The 19,962-nt window shown below is 48.8% G+C and overlaps 1 protein-coding gene across 1 annotated transcript; it reads right to left on the bottom strand.

Moving 5' to 3' along the window:
* Nucleotides 1-691: 691 nt before the first annotated feature.
* TRNAU1AP (tRNA selenocysteine 1 associated protein 1) lies at nt 692-13,580 on the bottom strand (the record flags this gene model as incomplete). The annotated part of the gene is made up of 9 exons (XM_080632524.1): nt 692-960; nt 2,616-2,649; nt 3,514-3,676; nt 5,090-5,209; nt 7,601-7,732; nt 8,306-8,358; nt 9,604-9,703; nt 10,377-10,474; nt 13,554-13,580. The coding sequence occupies 9 exons, from the start codon at nt 13,578-13,580 to the stop codon at nt 824-826; spliced, it is 864 nt and encodes a 287-aa protein (XP_080488650.1). The 3' UTR covers nt 692-823.
* Between the last annotated feature and the right edge of the window lie 6,382 nt (nt 13,581-19,962).

A 19,962-nucleotide genomic window follows, 5' to 3' on the forward strand; every position in this document is an offset into this window, starting at 1 on the left:
GAAATCCCACCATCTCAATGAGACCATTTTTCATCCACAATGAAACATGAGACACAAAATAAGGTTTAAACAAGGTTGCTGGTAAAAGTGTTTTAAACTGGTTGGCTGGTGGGGAATTGTTTCCTTATAGAGAAGTGGAGAAGCAAGGCAAACGTGAGAGACATCACCAGATAGGAGGCATCGGTCTGGAGTAGTTTTACAACGCTCCTTTCTGTCTTTACTCTCCAAAAAGCTCTTCAGGTAGGTTAAGAACACCGAGCTCTACGTGTGCTAGCTCAAAGAGAACATAAGCTTTCATCTACGTGGTTCTTCCCCATCCTCAAGTCACAGCAACCTTACCCAGTCACTGTGCAATACATTAGTGGTATCCAGCAATGATTCCTTAAAAGAACCCATTCGTGGGAATTGGATCAGAGAACTGAAGATGGTTAAATGGGCAGCAAAGCAGAAAGATGGGCAGGAACCAAATGCAAAGGGTGATTTTACTTAAAAGACCAACTTTTTTATTGGACGTTGGAGCAGAGTCTTTCCCCTGTGCCATCTCGCTGAGAGTCTATAAATTACAATTCCCAAATAAGAGTTCATTTCAAGACAAAAGGAATAAAACTGTTGCAGTTCTAACTTTCCCCATGAATAAAAGTTTACCATGATGCTCCTATGATACTCATTCCGTACAGGGAAGGCCACAGTCCTCCTGTACTTCGAGCAACAGACCTGGGTGGAGAAAGGGCCACCCCTCACTACTGCAGGGTCCTGGTGCAGCATTAACAGTCTGGAGCACACTGGCGGGCTTGTCACACAGACACAGTGCCTCAGCCTGAGGCTATAACACGGCTGGAATCTCTGAAGAAACACTGTCCAAAGGCTGCCAATGACAGTCCATCAAGGCATCATAGAGCTCTTCACTCTGTTCCATAAACTGTTTGTTTGCTTCATGGACATCTAGCTGAGGCGTTGGATCTAAAGGAGGAAAGACAGACAAATAGGTCACATACCAAAAGCTTTAGGAAGGAAAACCCACACCCCATAAATGTGTTAGTTTGATTAAAACAAAGCTGGGGAGAGTCACAAAACACTCCCAGCACCTGCCCAGTTGTGAGCCTGACCAGATCAGCCCTTTCTGCAACACGTTAAGAAACCACACCATCCAAGTATGTCCCTCTTTGCAGTGGTGACTGCCCCCATAGCAGAGTGAACGGAGAGGACGCGTACCTGCACCTCGCAGCCCAGGGTAGCCACTTAAGCTGCCAAAGAAGGTGGGGAGCACTAAGGCACCGACTGCCAAGTGGCGGAGCGGAGGCGCAGGCACGTGGTCCGTTCTGCTCCCTCCACTACGGGGTCAGGGTGGCTGCTGGGGATGGCTGGGGACCGTAGGTGCTGCAACAAGAGTCACCAGAGCTCATCTGCCAAAGCCTTGGACATCTCAAAGCATTGCACAGTTAGTAACCCAAAGAGTGGCAGCAACACCCAGTGAATGACATGTGAACACAGCCCCGAGTTGACAGCTGTTTGCAAGAAATGTCTGTAAAGCATTTTGGAGCTGGATAGGAACCCAGAGGGCACGATCCTGCTGCTGCTTCAACATTTCCCAATCATTGACTCACCATATTCCCCAAACCATTTAGAGGATGTAAAGCTCACCGAGCAACACCCACAATCTGCAGCTCAGGTTATCAGAGCAGCACAATCACACAGGTTAGTGAGTGACTAGCACAGTGTGAAGCAACCAGCTGACTGGAGGAAAAACTACCAAGCACTCCGGAATAAAAGGCTTGTAAACACGTTTGGCATTAGCTGCGTTGTGTCCTAACACATTGCAGCAGAATACAGTTCTGATACACTGGTGATAGATTATTTAATTTTCCTCCAAATTTCAACTTGTTCATTTAACCAATGAGAAAAAGACACCCCAGAGATAGTCCACCTATAGAACTGGTGTGTTTCAGAGCAGGAAAACCCCTCCTGAAATGCCTTTAAAAGCCATTCAGGGCTTTCTCATTGATGTCGATACTGATACCTATGGATCCTGTAAAGGATCCAGCTGCTTTCTACTGTCACCACATGGAAGAATAAGCTACACTACACAGTGCATATTCCACTCAAGACAGCCATGTGGAACTGCTACTATGAAATGATTATTTTATTGCATTAATAAACGAAAACTGCTGTACATTTATCCAAACCAATATGGTTTCATGGCCCACTTCAAGCAATGACTGCTAAAGGACGTACCCGATCACTGTGCTAACTGATGTGATTTCTTTTTAAGCTAAAACCACAGTGAAGTATCCTGGCTTCTAAATTCCAAGATTTTACAGGAAAATCGAATACCTCCATTGTTTTTTGTAGCATAACAGAAAGAAACACTTTACAAAAGGATAAAGGTTTGAGCACTACAGCAGATTAAAACCTCAGTGCTGGGGGAGTCAGTTTCAGTCCTCACAAGGTTCAGACTAGGAGCAGCAACTGTAAAACAAGGATGCTGATTTTCTCAGACCTCAGATTTACTCAAAGATGAAGGTACATCATACAGTGAAATGAAGGGCCAAGTTGAGAAAGACTGTCTCTAACCTGTGCAGAACAGACAACTTCAATATAGAGTCTGAGAAACTTACCTTCCAATGCATCCTCACCAACTTCTTCATATGTCTGCAAGGCAAAACAAAACCCTTAGGACAGCAGAGATTTACCTTTTCTTTTACAGACATCACCTGCTGATCACTGCTGTCACATACTGACAGACCTGACTGATGACAACAGAATTCTTCACGCATAAGCCCTATGTTCTACTCCCAACAGACTCCATTGGGGAGATCACAGAATCATAGAATAGAATCAGAGAGTGGTTTGAGTTGGAAGGGACCTTAAAGCTCATCCAATGATGATGTCTAGTGGACACCTTCCACTGGAGCAGCTGAACACTGCCAGGGATGGGGCAGCCACAGCTTCTCTGGGCACCCTGGGCCAGTGCCTCAGCACCCTCACAGGGAAGAGCTTCTGCCTAAGAGCTCATCTCAGTCTCCCCTCTGGCAGGTTCAAGCCATTCCCCTTGGCCTGTCCCTACAGGCCCTTGTCCAAAGCTCCTCTCCAGGTTTCCTGCAGCCCCTTTAGGCACTGGAGCTGCTCTAAGGTCTCCCCTTCAGGAGCCTTCTCCTCTCCAGGCTGAACCAGCCCACACTAAACTTCTGAGGCAGCAGTTTCTGTGCTCGCGGTGTAGCTGGGTGGCTGTCCTCATTTGTTCTACCCTCTAAAACTGCCCATATCAAGAGAACCTTTCTACCATGACAACTATTAAGAGACCCTTTGTGTCCTCCAGACCTTTCTACTCTTCCAGTCCCAGCAATATCCCCCCAGAAAAGGCAACAGTACACACCCGGGTGTGCAAACAGTTTGCCTCCCTCATATTAAGACCCCAGAGCTTGATGATGAAATATACCCATTACTGTTTTGTAAGCTATGGGGTGTTTCTGTGCTGACAGAGCACTGAAGAGTGAGTACGTCACACTGCCCTACCTGGATTGTGCTCTGGGTGTATCCATACTGGGGATAGCTGTAGCTGTAACTGCCCGTGTTCTGGTCATAGCCCCACTGTGCGTAGTAGTTGTGATATTGTTGGTAATACTGGTTATAGTTATAGTTGTACATCTGGTTGTACTCCATGGCTTTCACACGATTACTTGGAAAAAAAAACCAAAAAGCAGGAATTAAGTTGCCAAGCATGAACCCAGGTAAAAAAGCAATGAAAGAGCTTGAGATTTGTATCTACGGTGCACAGGCAAGGCTTAGTTTAACATGCAAATTCAGTCTTTAAAATAGATTCACTATTCACTGCAGCAGCATTTATCATTTGCATACATTTGCAGGAAGAAAGAAGTGCTTTCAGTTAATGCCCTTTTCTATATTCATCTTTATTAATTGCTTTCATTCTTTATGAGTCAATGTAGTAATCACTTCCTGCCTTTGTGAAGGGAAGAGTTCAGGACTAGGAGCCTCAGTTTACAACAATCCTGAACCATGATCCAGATTCCTGGGTCCCTTTTTCCTTCTGATAAATAGGATGGAGTGAAGTGCTCTGCAGCTTCCTGCCACCAGGTACTGAGTCTTGCTTTACAAGAAGAGCTAAAGACTGAGAGCCTTGCAAAAGGAATGGGGTTTTCTTTAGCAAGAACAGAGTTGTGCAGAAGCTTAAAGCAATGACTCCTTGACCCCAGGCTCTCTGAATCTGTGTTCATCAATGCACAGAGCTGGAAACGCCCATAAAGTGAAAAGGATTACAAATAATAAAAGAAATAAATACTTAATTAAAACCATTTAAAATAGCCTGTATGTTGCCTGAAATCCCCATTCCCTGCCATCAAGTGGCAGCTCTTCTCCAAGGAATTAGGAATCCCACCAGATTACTGAGATGGGAAAGTAATGAGATGACAAATCTTGTTTGAAAATGGAAGTATGTCACACATCAAGCTATGTCTAATGATGAAATAAGTGAGAAGTAGGAGGGAAACAGCAGCAATCTTCTCACCATGATACACCCCCTTTTTCTCTTCCTCATCCCCCCAAGACTTCTGAGGTGCCTGAAAACCTAAATGTTATTCAAATAGGGAGCAATTACTATGATTCGTATTACCCTAGTGCTACGAGCCCCAAGTCAGAGCAGGATCTCATTGTACCAGGTTCTGAACAAACACAGAAAACAAAGTTAATCCCTGCCCCAAAAGACTTATATGTAGTAGACATTATCACAGAATTAGCAAGGTCATTGAGCTTTGCTATCCAGAAATCAAGAAGCAGATTTAGACAATTGCAATTTAACACAAAGGAACATTACACTTCAAAAAATGATCAGATTTAAATATAGTGTGTGTGTATTTAATAATGTATACAATCCAAAACAGTGTTAAATGCTTAACTCTCCAGCTAACATTAGAATTCTTTGGGATTCCTGGGCATTCTGATACTCTAGCTAATTGTTCCCTGGGTATTCCTTCACTTTGGGATGGAAACATCCAGGAATTGTAGCCGAAGCACTAGAAGACATTGGTTTCACTTCACAGTGCTCTAGTAAACCCCTGCCTGCTCTTATACTCACGCTTTTGGTATAGCCACACTCAAGCGTACAGGTTTGGAGCCCAATCCCACAGCTCCTTGACACTCGGTCAGGGCTCTTTTCTGTTCCAGCTCATCCGTAAACTTCACAAACCCGTAACCTCTGCAGAGATACAGAACAGCTCCAATGAAGTAACAGCAAAAGAAGCCACTTAAAAACATGTATTTACAGGTAAGGCAAAATTGGTGTTGAAGAACACAGCAAAAGGAATGTTTTCACTAGGGCTGTCCCTGCTTTTAGTGGAGACCTTAGAGCAGCTCCCAGTGCCTAAAGGGGCTACAAGAAGCCTGGAGAGGGGCTTTGGACAAGGGCCTGTAGGGACAGGACAAGGGGAATGGCTTTAACCTGCTAGAGGGGAGATGGAGATGAGCTCTTCCCTGTGAGGGTGCAGAGGCACACAGTGCTGCACCAGTGGATTCTGAGGAATTGGAAATAAGCTGACACAAGCTGTGTTGAAATGCATGAACAGCAGCAAAGCCTCAAACCTACATCAGGAGGATACAGATAATCTACATGGTTGCAAGTCAGCACAGGATTGACAGGACAGAGGCACTGCTTATGGCTAAAACTGCCCCGCTGTGAAGGAGAACATCACTTGTGTGTAGGCTTGACTAAGATAGACTTTCTAATCAAGTCCTTTTTGCACCAGGAAAACACTCAAATAGGCTTTTATTACTCTGAACAATGGCACAACCCCATTGGTGTTCTCAAGAGCGGAGCTGAAAATGAGCAACATCAAGTTGCTAAAACCTGCTCTGACAGCACAACTGGAACAGGGCTAGCACCCAGCCAGCAAGCCCTGGACTGCAGCAATCCTGCACTGTGGTGCTGGCAGCTCTGCACAACAGCCAATATGCATTCCCCTCCAACCCCAAAGGTCCTTTGCGTGGGCTTCTGCTGCTGTAGTGAGTCAGAAGCAATACAACAGCACCCAAGAGGGCAGTGCCAGGATCCCAGCATGGGCTGGGCTGCCTCCTGCAGCAGAAAGATCAAAGACATAGGTGTGGGAGGGAAAGAGGAATCCATCTGGGTGAAGGAAGGAGGTTGGGAGGGTAAGGGCTTGTCTACCTGGGGAAAAGCACCGGCTGTAAGCAAGGGTGTACATTTACAGCGCATTATCTCTTCCGTGGGAACTCTGCAACACCACGTAACATGCTTTTTTGAAAGTGGCATCACGTACTGCTCATAGTAGGTCCCCACTGGCAGCTAGTACAGAGCAGTTCCTGCCCCATGGTGGGCATGAACTCCTGCAGCATTTTGGATGGGACCAGGAGTAAGTGAAAGCAGTAAGATTGGCAGTTCCAAACCAGAGATGGGACAGATAAAAGGTGGGATGTAGTGCATAGGAATAGATGCTGGGTGCAGCAAGGGAGAGAGTTTTTTGCACACCAGTAGCTAAACCAGGTTTTAGTACAGAAGAAAACCCACCAAGAAAGCATTTCTTTGTGGCCAGGACATTCTGTCCTGTCCCTGCAGTTAGCAGAAGCCCTCCAGGCTGCACCCTCATCAGAAAGCAAAGAGGCCAACACAGTTCTATGGCATCAGGCTCTTCTCTTGCCTCAACAAGAGGTGCTGGGGGAAAGCTTTGAAGCTTTCCTGATCTACCACTAGGCACGTCCACAAGCCCCAGGTTCCACTCTCACACCACACCAACACTTGCAGTTGTCTCAACTTTGAGTAACTGCACAAGTCACAACAAAGCCCCTGGCAGCAACACCCTGGTGCTGCTAGGGGAGATAGCCACGCTCTTCCTAGCAATAGGACTTTAAGTCCCTGCTCCTTTCCTACTTCCAGAGCTACCACAGATTCCCTTTCCCTGTGGCCTGCACTTACCAACACTTCCCGAAGCCCAACTATTGGTCCAACTCACATCACCCAACAGCTCTTTTGTAGGCAGAGATGAAGTAAAACAAGAACCCCTGGGTTTACACCTCTGAGGAGGAGGTGCTCGGAGCCCACCCAGTGCTGGTCTCAGGTGAGGTGGCAGTAACAGCACGATACTTAACAGCCAGAGGGTGACTGAGCAGCTCTGCAAGAGGTTCAGGTTGTACATGAAGGACTTCATTACTAAGGATGCTGTACACCTCTGGAACAGGCTGCCCAGACATTGCATTATCCCCATCCAGGGAGGTTTCCCAGGCTGCACAACTCCTGGCCGACCTGATTGAATGTTGGCAGCCATCCTGCTCAGAGTGGGAGGTCAGACCACAGACCTCCAAAGATTCCTTCGAACCAACATGACTAAGACTGAACCTTATGTGAGAAAGAGGAGAGATCTTGAGCATGTTCTGTAACATGCTGCCAACACACAAAGGGCATCACACTGAGTGACAAGATGCTATGGGGACTGTCAGAACCCAAGCACACTGTAACTGAACATCCAAGGACATTGTATTCTAAGCTTATACAACTGTGCTTTTCCCCTTAATGCATTCTATCTTTCCTGTTGCTGCACGTGAAGAGAAAAAGAAGAATGACTAAAAGATGACTTACTTGGATACTCCTGCCTGGTCCAAAACGACTTTGCCACCTCTACATGAGGGATAAACTTTAACAAAAAATTCATACAACATGCCATCATCGACGTCAGGAGTCAGGTCTCCCACAAAAAGGGAATATTCTGGACTAAAGAAACCAAGAGAAAACTTCTTAAGCACAACGACACAAACCAAAAAGGCATCCTGAGTGACAGCTAACAGCCTGAACTGCAGAGAGAGAAGTGATATTAAAAGAGCATCTAATGGATAATTCAGAGTGTCACTAGCTAAGTTGCTTCAGTGACTTAGAATTGTTATTGACATTGTGTTTCAAGTCAATTCAAGCAGCACAACCCATCTATTCACTACTGCTTGCTATTGAAAGATGATGTCAGGATATCTCTGGGTTTCCAACAGGGCAAGAAAACATTAAGGTCTCATTAATAGATTTGCTATTTCCAATGTATTGATCTTAAATGATAATACACAAATGAGATACTTTGGTGCTACAGAGTTTAAACACTTCAAAGACACTCCTGACACATCTGCTGTGCCACACAGAAAGCAAAGCATAAACCCAAGAGGCAGTGTAAGTTATCCTCCCTCTGCTAAAGACTGGCACTGAGGAACTTGTAGGTTTGTGTGTTTTGAATACCCTTTGCAAGGCAAATGATACAGAGGCATTAACCAGCAAACTTGATATTAAATACTGAACATTTACCTGTTATCAGGCTGTTTCCCATACGTTGCATAATTCAGTTTAAATCGCTTTGCCTGAAACAAGGCAGAAATGAATCCATGCATTCAGATGTTCTGTGTGAAGCCACACAATTAGGAAACAACACAATACACTGATTCTGGCTGCCTGCACTGGCTCTCTGACATCTGTAGCTCCTAACTCGTGCTACATACATCATCCCTCTACACACCATCACGTTCGGAATTAAACTGTGGCTATTCCCGAAACTAAACTTCAGTGATTGTCTCACTCCTTGCAGGAGCTGCTCTCTTTGTCTCTCTGGTGACTAAGAAGGCATTGAGGAAGATTAACTTCCTTTAATCATGGGCTCTGATCTGAGTATTAAACAGGGCAGGTGAAACAAATCCCTCCAGGCTTCTCATCTACCCCTTCTGATGGGGCCACCATCCTCTCAGGAAGCTGACCAAAGGGCTCAACCTGCACTTCCCAGTTTCCTGCTCAGGGTATTAATTACACTGAAAGAGGTATCATAAATTTACTTGACTACCTCCCAGTGTAATTGAGGCAGTTCTAGAGCTGCTTTAGGAAGCAGTCATCCCAGCTCCTGCAGCCAGCTCCTGTGGGTACAACGGGCAGCTGTGTCAGCCATCCCATTTTAATCTACTCCACGTTGAAGTCAACAGCCTAAAATTAACCTCGGTGACTCTTCTTCCTCCTAACTACCTTTTACATATCCGAGACATTTGTTACATGCTGCAGTTACACAATGGCCTAGCTCCTTCTGCACTGTAAATAGTTTGGAGTAACTTTTGCTTGCTAAGAGTCAAGAATAACACAAGGCTTAAAAGTCACATTTCTCTTGCAAATCCAAGTTATTCACAACTCAGGATGAACTCCCAAGTTCATCTTGTACATACGTAAGGACTTACACACTGAGACAAATTAAGATGGAGCTACAACTGGAGAGAGACTGTGGAGGAATGTGGAAGGGATACTCAATCTATTTTTAACTTGTTCTTTCGCATTGGTACAACTTTGATAAGAGTAAAAAGGTTCAAAAAGACAAGAAAACAGAAAACCTCACACCACACCAGATCTATACCTGGATTTTATCCCATTCACACAGAAATGAGTGGGTTTTCCAACACTTTTCTGCATAAGAACATTTGCAGTTTTATGCTCATCACTTTAACTAGAAAGAAAAGGAGAATCCCAGTTTGCTAACTATTGAATTAGTCTGTAACCATTCCAAATACAGCTCTGGTGCTATCTATTCCTTCCTAGCTGTGGTTCTCAACTGCCTGACTCCAGTTACTCACCGGTGTAGCCCCAGGAAGCGGTTTTCCATTGATTTTGTGTAAACATTTCTCTGCAGTAGCTAGATCTGCAAACTCTACAAAGCAATAGCCTGCTGGAATTCTGAACACAGGACACAGGAGAGAGAAAGAGTTCACATTTAAAACACATTTCACATAACCAGGAGAGAGTTTGCTATAGTTGCAATACTTAAGACCATTTCTGTTTCAAAAGACAGACAGCAGCTCCCAAAAAGAAGCCAGCAAAGGAATCTTGATCTCAAGTCAAGGTAGCCCTTACTTACCAGTAAGTCATGTCAAATAGTTTGGCTCACAATTAGTTTAGTTTCTGCTTTCATTCACTAGAAGTTTTCCCACCCAATTGTCCCAACCAGTTGAAAACTGAAATGACAACATCTACAAGAATATCGAAGGCAGAATTCCCACCTCTGCCAGCACCACACACTAGTGGCATGATGAACGCCAGCCTGGCACTGAAGCTTTCAGCCCAGTCGCAGGCAGTGTAACTCCAAGAGAGCCTGTCTGGCACAGCACGCCTCTCTGAACAAGTGCTGAAGTGCCGCAGCATGAGGGCTCAACCTTGGCTTGCTGATGGTCAAAGAGCCAGCAACTGTCCTCTTCACCGTTACCACCATACACCCAGACTGGTGGCAGCCCTGGTGAAAAGCTCAATGTGACAATCACCCTGATGCTGACAGGACCACAGTGACGCCACACAGAGGGCAAACGGCTCAATCCACTGGTAGAACAAACTGAGAACAAGCATAAACAGTTACCCTGTCAACCTGTTTCGAATGATTTTTACGCTCAGTACGAGCTCTCCCATGGTGGCAAAGGCTCTTGAAACAAAGTTTTCATCCATATATGGCTCCAGCTATAAAAGCAAGAGAGGAAAAATTAGGCCCAGGCATCGACAAACAGGAGAATTTTTGTGTCAATGTCCCCCTAAGCAGTTAAAACATTATTGAGAAGGATTTTACCCTTACACTTCAAAAAGAAGACTCATTTAAGAGGGTCGATGCCACTCAAAACCAGCAGGCATGCATGAACCAGGCTCAACAGTCTGCAAAGTGGAACCCAAGAGACAGCATGAATTTCAGAGAACAGGGAGCTTTCACAGAAGGACAAAAGCCACTCAGAAAACATACAGCAACAAACTGAGCGTTCAGGACACGGAGGAGGGGACAAGGAGGTGGCAAGGCTCCTTCTGTGTGCACACCGAGGCTGGGCCAGCATTGTCGGGGTGCTATGAGGAACGGGTGGCAGGTAACAGTCCCCATGGAGCTGGGCAGGGGGTTGCGGAGCTTTGTCTACCTCCCAGAACACGAGGTACACAGGGCAGGACTCAGAGGGGGGACCTATAATTGACCGTGTGTTTGTCATGGGTGACAGGGTGGCAGGGGGAGTGTCAGAGGGTGTGTGAAGGGCAGTGAGTGCACACGCTGGAGAGGAGGTGTCTGTATGGTGTAAATGACCGAAGAGCATGAAACAGGGCTGCAATTGGACCAAATGTATGAGGAAGGCCAGGCTGGATGGAGCTTGGAGCAACATGGTCCAGTGGAAGCTGTCCCTGCCCATGGCACTGGATAAGCTTTAAGGTCCCTTCCAACCCAAACCAGGCTGGGATTCTATGAAGGGACTGAGGGGAAAAGGATGCCTCTCTGTAACAGAAAGTGCTGAGGGAGCTAACTGAAATGAAGGTTTTGTGCAGGGGACATCCTGATGGGGAGCACTGCACGCATCTATACATTTATACACCTCTAAGTATCTCTACACCTGTGTGAGTCAGACAGATGGCCTCGTGGGAGCTGACAGCCCTCGAGCACGTTGGTGTGCCTGCCAGGTACCAGCTGGCTTTGTCACTTGTGCAAGTGACAGAATGCACAGGCTTGTGCAGTGCCCACACTGCACCCACCAGCATGTGCAAAAGGTGGCAGATGCCCTGTGGAAGTGGGAGTGTAAAGCAGAAGTGGCTCTGCTACGTGTGCCAGAAGCAGGAAGCAGCACTACTCTGTCCAGATGTGCTGTGCGGAGGGTGATCCTGTGGGCTGCGTGCACGGGAAAGCCAGACTCATAAAGGCAACAGGTAACTAACAAGCTAGCTGTGTATGTTCCAGAGAGCCACAGGTTGCTTGTGAGAGGGGTAACTGGAAAAGATGGCTTTATGGTGGAGAGGTGGTGAATAACCCTTTGAGTAAAAGAGAAACAGCAAACTCCATGGAGTCTGCTTGCACAAGCAGCAGGGAGTAAAAGACTCTCTGATGTGTCAGTGTGTCCGTGCAATGCACACCTGCTGTGAGTGTGTATGAGAGAAGCACCCAGCAGGATCCTCAGTGACCCCACACACATGTGAGAGGGACTGAGGAAGGCGACAGGGTACTCGTGTGTGCAGGCAGGCCCAGGCAACGTGCTGCTGTGGGTCTGTGAGGAGGAAGATGTGTGTGCAGGTAACAGGCACCATGGAAATACGCTGGTGTAACTGCACGCACTGGTGTAACTGCACACGCCTGGCTCTGAGTAGGTGTGTGCAGCATGTGGCAGGCAGCAAGGACACCATGATATCGTGGTGGGACTGTGGATATGACTGTGTGAAAGTCATAGACACAGGCAGTGCAGGCAATAGAGTACAATGTGAGCACATGCAGACAAGAGTGTGACGGGTGCCATGCGCTTAGGGTGAGTACACACACCTTCATACATGTATAGATGTGTTTCACACTCATACATGTATGAAAGTGTGTGTGCACAGTGGAAACGGGAAGGGACATGAGTATGAGGGTATGTGGAGCGTGAGTGAAGGGCGGACAACAAAGGACACTGTGTGGTGCGTGTCACTGTGAGCAGGCAGTGAGAGAAGCACCTGCGAGTGTAAGCGTGCTGCAGGTGCACAAGCAGGGAGGAAGGAGGGAGATGCTGTGTGTGTGTAAGTGCTCGCGAGTGTGTGTGCACGCAGAAGACTGCAAATCCTTCTAAGTGTGTCAGTGCACCCACAGTGAGTGGGGTACTCTCGGGTACGTGCATCCAAGCACGTGAGTGCCTGCAAGTGTGTGCACAAGTGTGCAAGCTGAGCAGCACAAGCACATGTGTGTAAGTGGTGCCCTCAGAGTGTATGACCATGAGCATGCAAGTGTCTACAAGCACACAAGCAGTGTATAAACCCTGCACACATGCAAGTGCACAGGCCAGCAAAGTGTGAGCACACATTAGTGCGCATCAGTGTGAGCACAGGCAGCCGGGGCTCTGGTGTAAGTGCCATGGGTGCAACAAGGGTCATTCACAGTGTGTGTGTCTGACTGTGTCTGTGGGTGTGTAACTGCTCACCAGTGTGCTGGGCTGGGGTCAGAGCCTCCGGCTGGGTGTGAGCCTGTGAGCCTGCCAGCGTGCACAGGAGAGGGTCGGTCACTCCAGGAGCTTATGGGGGTGTCAGTGCGGGAGGGTATCAGTCAGTCAGTGTGCGGGTGTCAGTGTGCGGGTGCAGCCGGTCACTGTGCGGGTGTCAGTGTGAGGGTGTCTGTGCGGGTGTCAGTGTGAGGGTGTCTGTGCGGGTGTCAGTGTGCGGGTGCAGCCGGTCAGTGTGCGGGTGTCAGTGTGCGGGTGTCTGTGCAGGTGTCAGTGTGCGGGTGCAGCCGGTCAGTGTGCGGGTGTCAGTGTGCGGGTGTCAGTGTGCGGGTGTCAGTGTGAGGGTGTCAGTGTGAGGGTGTCTGTGCGGGTGTCAGTGTGCAGGTGTCAGTGTGCGGGTGCAGCCGGTCAGTGTGCGGGTGTCAGTGTGCGGGTGTCAGTGTGAGGGTCTCTGTGCAGGTGTCAGTGTGCGGGTGCCCGCCGCTCAGCGCACCCCAACCCCGCTCTCCTCGGCGCCGCCGCCGCGGCCGCTGCTCTCCCTCCTCCCGCCAGCCAGGCCGCCCCCGCTGCCCGCCGCACAAAGCCCCCCGCGCGGGTCCCGGCCGGACACTCACGTCCCCCATCCACAGGCTGGCGGCCATGCTGCTCCCGCAAGGCCCCGCGGCGGCTCCAGCGGGGCCGCGACTCCCCGCGCCCGGCCCCGCCGCCCGCCTCACGCCGAGCCCGCGGCCCGCCCCGCCGCCTCCCGCGGGCGGAGAGAGCGGCGCCCCCGCCGCCACGGGGCGCCCCGCGCTGCGGCAGCGCCCCCTGCCGGCAGGAGGAGCGCAGGCGGGGGGAGCAAGATGGAGGCGGCCGTGAGGAGAGGGAAGGAGGGGTTTGGGTTTTGGGTGCTCGAGGTGGGGGCTGAAGTGAGAGGGGGGTTTGGGAGGAAGGGAGTGAGGTGAAGGGACTGAAGGGAGGAGGAGGAAGGAGCTGAGGGGGAATGGTGGTCGCAATGGCTGGGGCAGGGGCACTGAGGCAGGGGGAATGTCCACCCATTCCAGTGCCTGTGTGTGGATGGGCACACAGGGACCAGCTCCAGGGTCTCCACTGGCCGAGGGTCCCTTCTCTTTCTGTCAGACGCAGTGAGCTTCCAGCCCCTCTAATGGGTCCTTTGCGTCCTCCAGAGCTTCACGTGTAAAATACAACAAGCCCCAAATTTCCTCATTAAAGATCCCTGTGTTTTGGGAGACGGGGATTGGATCCGTGTTAGCACTTGGAGCTGACAGCCCAGGCCCCCACGCACCACGGGGCTGCCTTAAAACACATCATGAGGCTTTGAAATGAAGAGAAGAATTCATTACTCCATGTAGTAGCACACAGGCTGTGCCATGCGCTGTGTAAGGATGCTGGAAACTCCTTGTGTGTCCCAAATTGGTGTAGTAAAGGAATGATGTTGGCAGTATTGTAGTGTTTTAAAGGCACTTTGGGCATCTGTATGCTCAGTAGTAGGGACAGGCCAAGGGGAATGGCTTTAACCTGCCAGAACAGGGGAGACTGAGATGAGCTCTTAGGCAGAAGCTCTTCCCTGTGAGGGTGCTGAGGCGCTGGCCCAGGGTGCCCAGAGAAGCTGTGGCTGCCCCATCCCTGGCAGTGCTCAAGGCCAGGTTGGACACAGGGGCTTGGAGCAAGCTGCTCCAGTGGAAGGGGTCCCTGCCCGTGGCAGCGGTTAGAGCTGGAGGAGCTTTAAGGTCCCTTCCAACCCAAACCAGGCTGGGATTCTATGAGGACACTTGTTGGCAGGGGGTTGAAGGCTCAGTGGGGTTCACGAGGGTGAGGTCTGTGAGAAGCCATAATCCCAGCTCCCCTCCTCCCAAAGGGGCAGAAGCTGTGAGCCAGATCCCAGCCAAACGGGGCTGCCCAGGCTCTGAGCTTAGAGCACTGCCTACTTTGGGGTGCTCAGCCCAGCACATGGGGCTGGATTGGGTCCGGTGTAATCCTCCCTCTCATCCTTCTTGCTCCCCAGGCCTTCCAACAGCAAGGGTGAAAGCGCCTGAAGCAGAGGAGACCACTATGATATAGCAAAGACGAAAGAACCCGGGGCACCCTTGGGAGCTGGTTGGTATTTGGTGTGCATGGGAGCTGTGCTTGGTGAGCCCTGGATCCTCTTAGGGAGGCAGGCATGGGGCAGAGCTGGCTGTGGTTGTGCAGTCACTGCGGCATCCATAAATCCCGGGGACATCCATAAACCCCTGGTGAAAGGAAGACTCCAAACCCTCCGGGCTGTTTGCGCCGCTGTGGTTGCTGGTGTCGGGGAGCTGCGGTGCTGCTGCTGTGCTGCGTGCAGCCCGTCAGAGGGCAGCACAGGGCAGCACAGGGCCGCCGCTTCTTGGCTCAGGGCGTTTCGGAGCTGGAATTTGGCATCGGGACCGTCGGAGTGCGATGAGAGCAGCAGCCAGTCCTCTCAAACAGCTTCTGAAGGGATGTGTGAATCCTGCCTGGAGCATCCTCATCCCAATGTGTGAAACCGAGCTGGAATAGAAGGAAAAATTCCTCACTCTGCTCTTCCCTGGGGATGGAAAGTGAACATTGATCCTTAACTACATTGCTACACAGGAGACTGAGAATCCTTCATCTTCACACTGGGCAGGGTCTGCACCTCTCTCTTCATGCTCAGGTTGTTTCTCCAAGCTCTTCCCTACAACATTGCAGGATCTGGCATGAAATCCAGGCAGGTAGCAAGCAACACAGCTGAGATCTCCTGTGTTTGGTGTCAGCTGGCACTTTTTGTGGCTCGGGTGTCACTGGCAACCCAGTCTCTTGCAAATTCCCTCTCTCTGAAGTCTTTGCTCTCAGGTGGCAGCTTTCAGAATGGGTTTTTCCCTTGCAACATGGCATTTCACACACTGCTTAGCACTGAGCTCTGCAGAGCCCGCAGAGCTGGCACTCACTCTGTTATTACTTTACAACTACTCAAACGCAGTGGTTTTGTTCTTTGTCATTTGAGGAAGTGAGTCCAGTTTCTTTAATAACTCCTTTCCATTTTTCCTTCCAGCTGAGTAACACAGGACTTGCTTCTCCTGGGATAATCCATAGAGATGGATGTTGGGCAAGGAAAATGCAGAATGAAGCCAGGATCATGTGTGGGACCAGAAGGTAAGAGTTTTTTATCCAGTGTTACCTTTGAAGTGAGTGCTGTTGATGCACCTAACCCTGTGACAGAGCAAAACCACTGCCAGGAGAATGTTATGACCTGAAATACTGTTTATTTGTGACTTGGCAAAGAGACAGCAGCTCTTAATGCAAAGACATGGGAATTCATCTGCCCTGTGTGTGGATGTCAGGAGTCAGCAGCCAAAACATTGCTGTATCTTGTCACCTCTTGTGCTAGGAACTTGGTCCTGCAAACTGGTGAGTTAATTCCAGTTGGTATTTACTGGAACCTGCTGGAGGAGAGATCCTTAAGGCCCTGACAGGACTGGGTGATGCTGGTCACTGGAGCTTAGCCTGTTGAAGGGCTGGATCCTATGAGGGATGGATTTGGCCAGGGATAGTTGAAATGAGGCATAAAATAAGATACATAAAGCAAACCCTTGAGCTTGGAATGGCTTCTGAGGTTCTGAAATTCATTTAAGGAATGCAGGAGAAAATATACAATGAAATCTGGTTTCCATCAGCGCATGAGAGATTATAATGTGATCAAAGCTATTGTTTTAGATGATGAAGATAAAGCAGCTTAAAGTGATCCAGAGTTCTGGGATCTTTTTTGGATGTCATATTTACGGGTTATAGTAGATTGGACATTGTTATTTATTTCTTGGGAGGACTTCCTGCTCCCATCTGGATCTCACATCAAGTACAAGTAATTTCTGACTCAGTTCTAGCTCCCAGTGGTGTTTCTAAAGGAAGTGGGAGTAAAAGCTCATTATTGATACGAATATCCTGGGAGTTTTCTTATCCAGTTTGTTGTATAGTAACACAGTGCAGTGCTAGGGACCTGATGTTCTCTCTTGCCTTGTATTTAAGAGAAAGTGAAGACACTTCTGGGATAGTCCCATGTTCATCTTTCTCTGGTGCTGTGGGTTTTGTCAGATTCCCCAGCAAAGCCAATAGCAAACAGGACAAGAACACTTCATTCCTGCTCCTTTAAAGGAATAGCTTTCAAGCTCGAGTGGCTTCTGAGCTGAGTGGCTGTGAGCAACAACATGTAGTGTTCAGCATGGAGGATACCCACACACATCGAGGAGCAAGCAGGGCTGGAGGAATTCAATCCCAGGTCTGTCCAGTTTCCCCTCTATGAGCATGTGTGCTCTTCTTGCTGGTTTTGCATCCCTATTCCCACACCATCACTCAATCCCTGTTCATCTGTAGTTTTTACCCACTTTGTATCTTGGCTGAGGGATGTCCTAACTCATACCTCTGAGGGAGTTTCTTTGGAAGCCTCCTCTATTCCCACAGGGATCAAGTAACAGACCATTGTGTCTCACCAAGCCAGGGCCAGCTCAACTTGTGGATGTTGTTTACAAAGAATGAGGGTCAAAAAATAAGTCTGTTTCTTGTTTTCTTCCTTGGTGCTACAGGGAATTCACCCTCAGAGACCTTATAAAAACGTTGAGAAGTGAAAGAAGAGTGTTTCGGATGCTTGCAGCAACAACTCCTCCATAAGGATCCCACACTTAATCCTGGTTTTGGATACCGGGGTATGGGCCAGGATGTTTGCAGTCCAGTCAGTTGTGGGATTTTATTCCAATGATGTTTTAAGGTAAACTAAATAAATAGGCTTTGTCACCCCAGCAGTGAGTATGGTGTGTAACTCCAACTGGAGCTAATGCCTCCAGACAGACACTTCTGATGCAGCTGAAAACAGAAGCCCTGCCCTGTTTCAATTGTTACTGTCCCAGTTACTGTTGGAGCAAGTCCAGAGGAGGCCACGGAGATGCTGCGAGGGCTGGAGCAGCTCTGCTCTGGAGCCAGGCTGAGAGAGCTGGGCTGGGTCAGCCTGGAGAAGAGAAGGCTCCTTAAGGGGAGACCTGAGAGCAGCTCCAGTGCCTAAAGGGGCTGCAGGAAACCTGGAGAGGGGCGTGGGACAAGGGCCTGTAGGGACAGGGCAAGGGGAATGGCTTTAACCTGCCAGAGGGGAGACTGAGATGAGCTCTTAGGCAGAAGAAGGTGCTGGGACACTGGAATGGGTTGAATGGAGAAGCCGTGGCAGCCCTGTCCCTGGCAGTGTTCAAGGCCTGGTTGGACAGGGCTTGGAGCAACCTGCTCTACTGGAAAGAATGTGGACACAAGTGTAGAGAGGCCAAGTGATGGCAGTCTGTGGAGGGCAATTGGTTGAACAAAAAGAGCCTGAGGATAAAGTTTAAGAAGTGCAGGATCTGGGCTGCTGGATGACAGGGTACAACTCCCTGCAGGTCTCTGGAGATCAATGGGGCTGAGCACAAGCACTGGAGATTTGCAAGAGTAGCTGGAGACAGTTGCCCACATCGGGCCTGTGGGATATTGAACCTGTCCAGAGCTTGACTACAGAGTCTCTGGCAGGGACGGTGACCAGAGGAGAGGACAGTGAGCTTTAGACCACTGCAGGAGGCTTTCCCTCTTGCTGCAGGCTGCCTTGTACTGCCCTTTTTGCATCCTGGGGCTGCATTCACCCTGGCTGCCTGCGATGAAGTGCATTCCCCCACAACAGCTTGTCTTGGCCATGAGCTGAGCAAGAAGGGGACATCTCTCTTCTAACCTGCTCCTGCCATTAGTGCTGGAGAGGGCAAATGCCACAACCAAGCTTTATCACCCCTTGCAACCCCCAGAGGTGGCATGGGTTGTCCCTGGACAGCTCAGCCTGCGTAGGCTGGGGACATCAGTGCTACCCATGAGCCTGCCACATCATCTCTGCTACCACAGGGCATCTCAAGGCCTATTGAAATACTGAGTTGGACATGCTGAAGCACAAGACACTTTACATGACCACATGGACAATAAAACCCAGAACAGAACACAGCCAGTAGGACAAAAGGTATTTGTACATCCTTTGGTTCTTTTTCCAGAGTGGGAATCTTTGGGCTTGAACAGGGGGTCACCACTCTTGTAGGGAAAATGTCTTGGTGGTTCTCCTAGATTTAAGTGCTGCAGTTCCCCTTAAATCACACTCAAATGGACCAAGCAAGGTCCCTGAGCAGTAACCACAGCACTTGAAGAAAGGAGGGCTTCAAATGTGTCCTTGGTCTCTGCGGTTGCTCAGGGAGATGGCAGGATGTCCAAAATTAGATATAGATTTTTCAACCCTGATGAATTGGAACAGCACAAGACTTAAAAACCCATTCCTTGTTTGAAAACCAGATCCAATTCATTATACCTAAAACTTAGAGACAAGAAATATCTGGAGAGTGGGGTTTTTTGGTGATTCATTTGCAGGAAATCTCCATTCTTACAGCTGCAATTGACCTGGGCATCTTCCAAGCAAAGCTGCGAACCCAGGGCCAGAATTCCTAATGAAAGGAGAAGCAGGAAAAGTATTGCTTTTCGTCATCTTTTCAGGCCTCCTTTAGAATAGAGCACATGTGTTAAACAAGCTCTGCATTTCCTTAATGGCTGTCAAGTATTTCAAGAGATTAGAGGAGAGATTTATCTGTCAAGACACAGATTTATTGCTATTTATAACACAGGAACAGTACAGCCAGATGCCATTAAAAGCCCCCACTTTTTAATGCTGACAAGGCACTGCACGAGCAGATCGCAGGGGTTCCACACTGAGTTGCTGGTGCCTTATAAACCCTCTCTAAAATGGAGAGAAATGGCTTCCCAGCAGGGAAATACAGAGGGTCTAACAGCATCTCTGCATCCAGCTTCCCCAGGTTAGTCCTGTTTTACCTTACCACACGACTGCCATGTCTCTGAAAACCAGAGGTATAAGCTGAAGGGCTTGCTTGAACCAGGACATGGACCTTGGGCAACCCATTCCAGTGCCTCACCACCCTCACAGTGAAGAACTTCTTCCTTATAGCTAACCTGAACTTCCCCTGTTTCAGTTTGAACCCATCACCCCTT

The sequence above is a fragment of the Psittacula echo genome (assembly GCF_963264785.1).
Source record: "Psittacula echo genome assembly, chromosome: 21".
Taxonomy (NCBI): Eukaryota; Metazoa; Chordata; class Aves; order Psittaciformes; family Psittacidae; genus Psittacula; species Psittacula echo.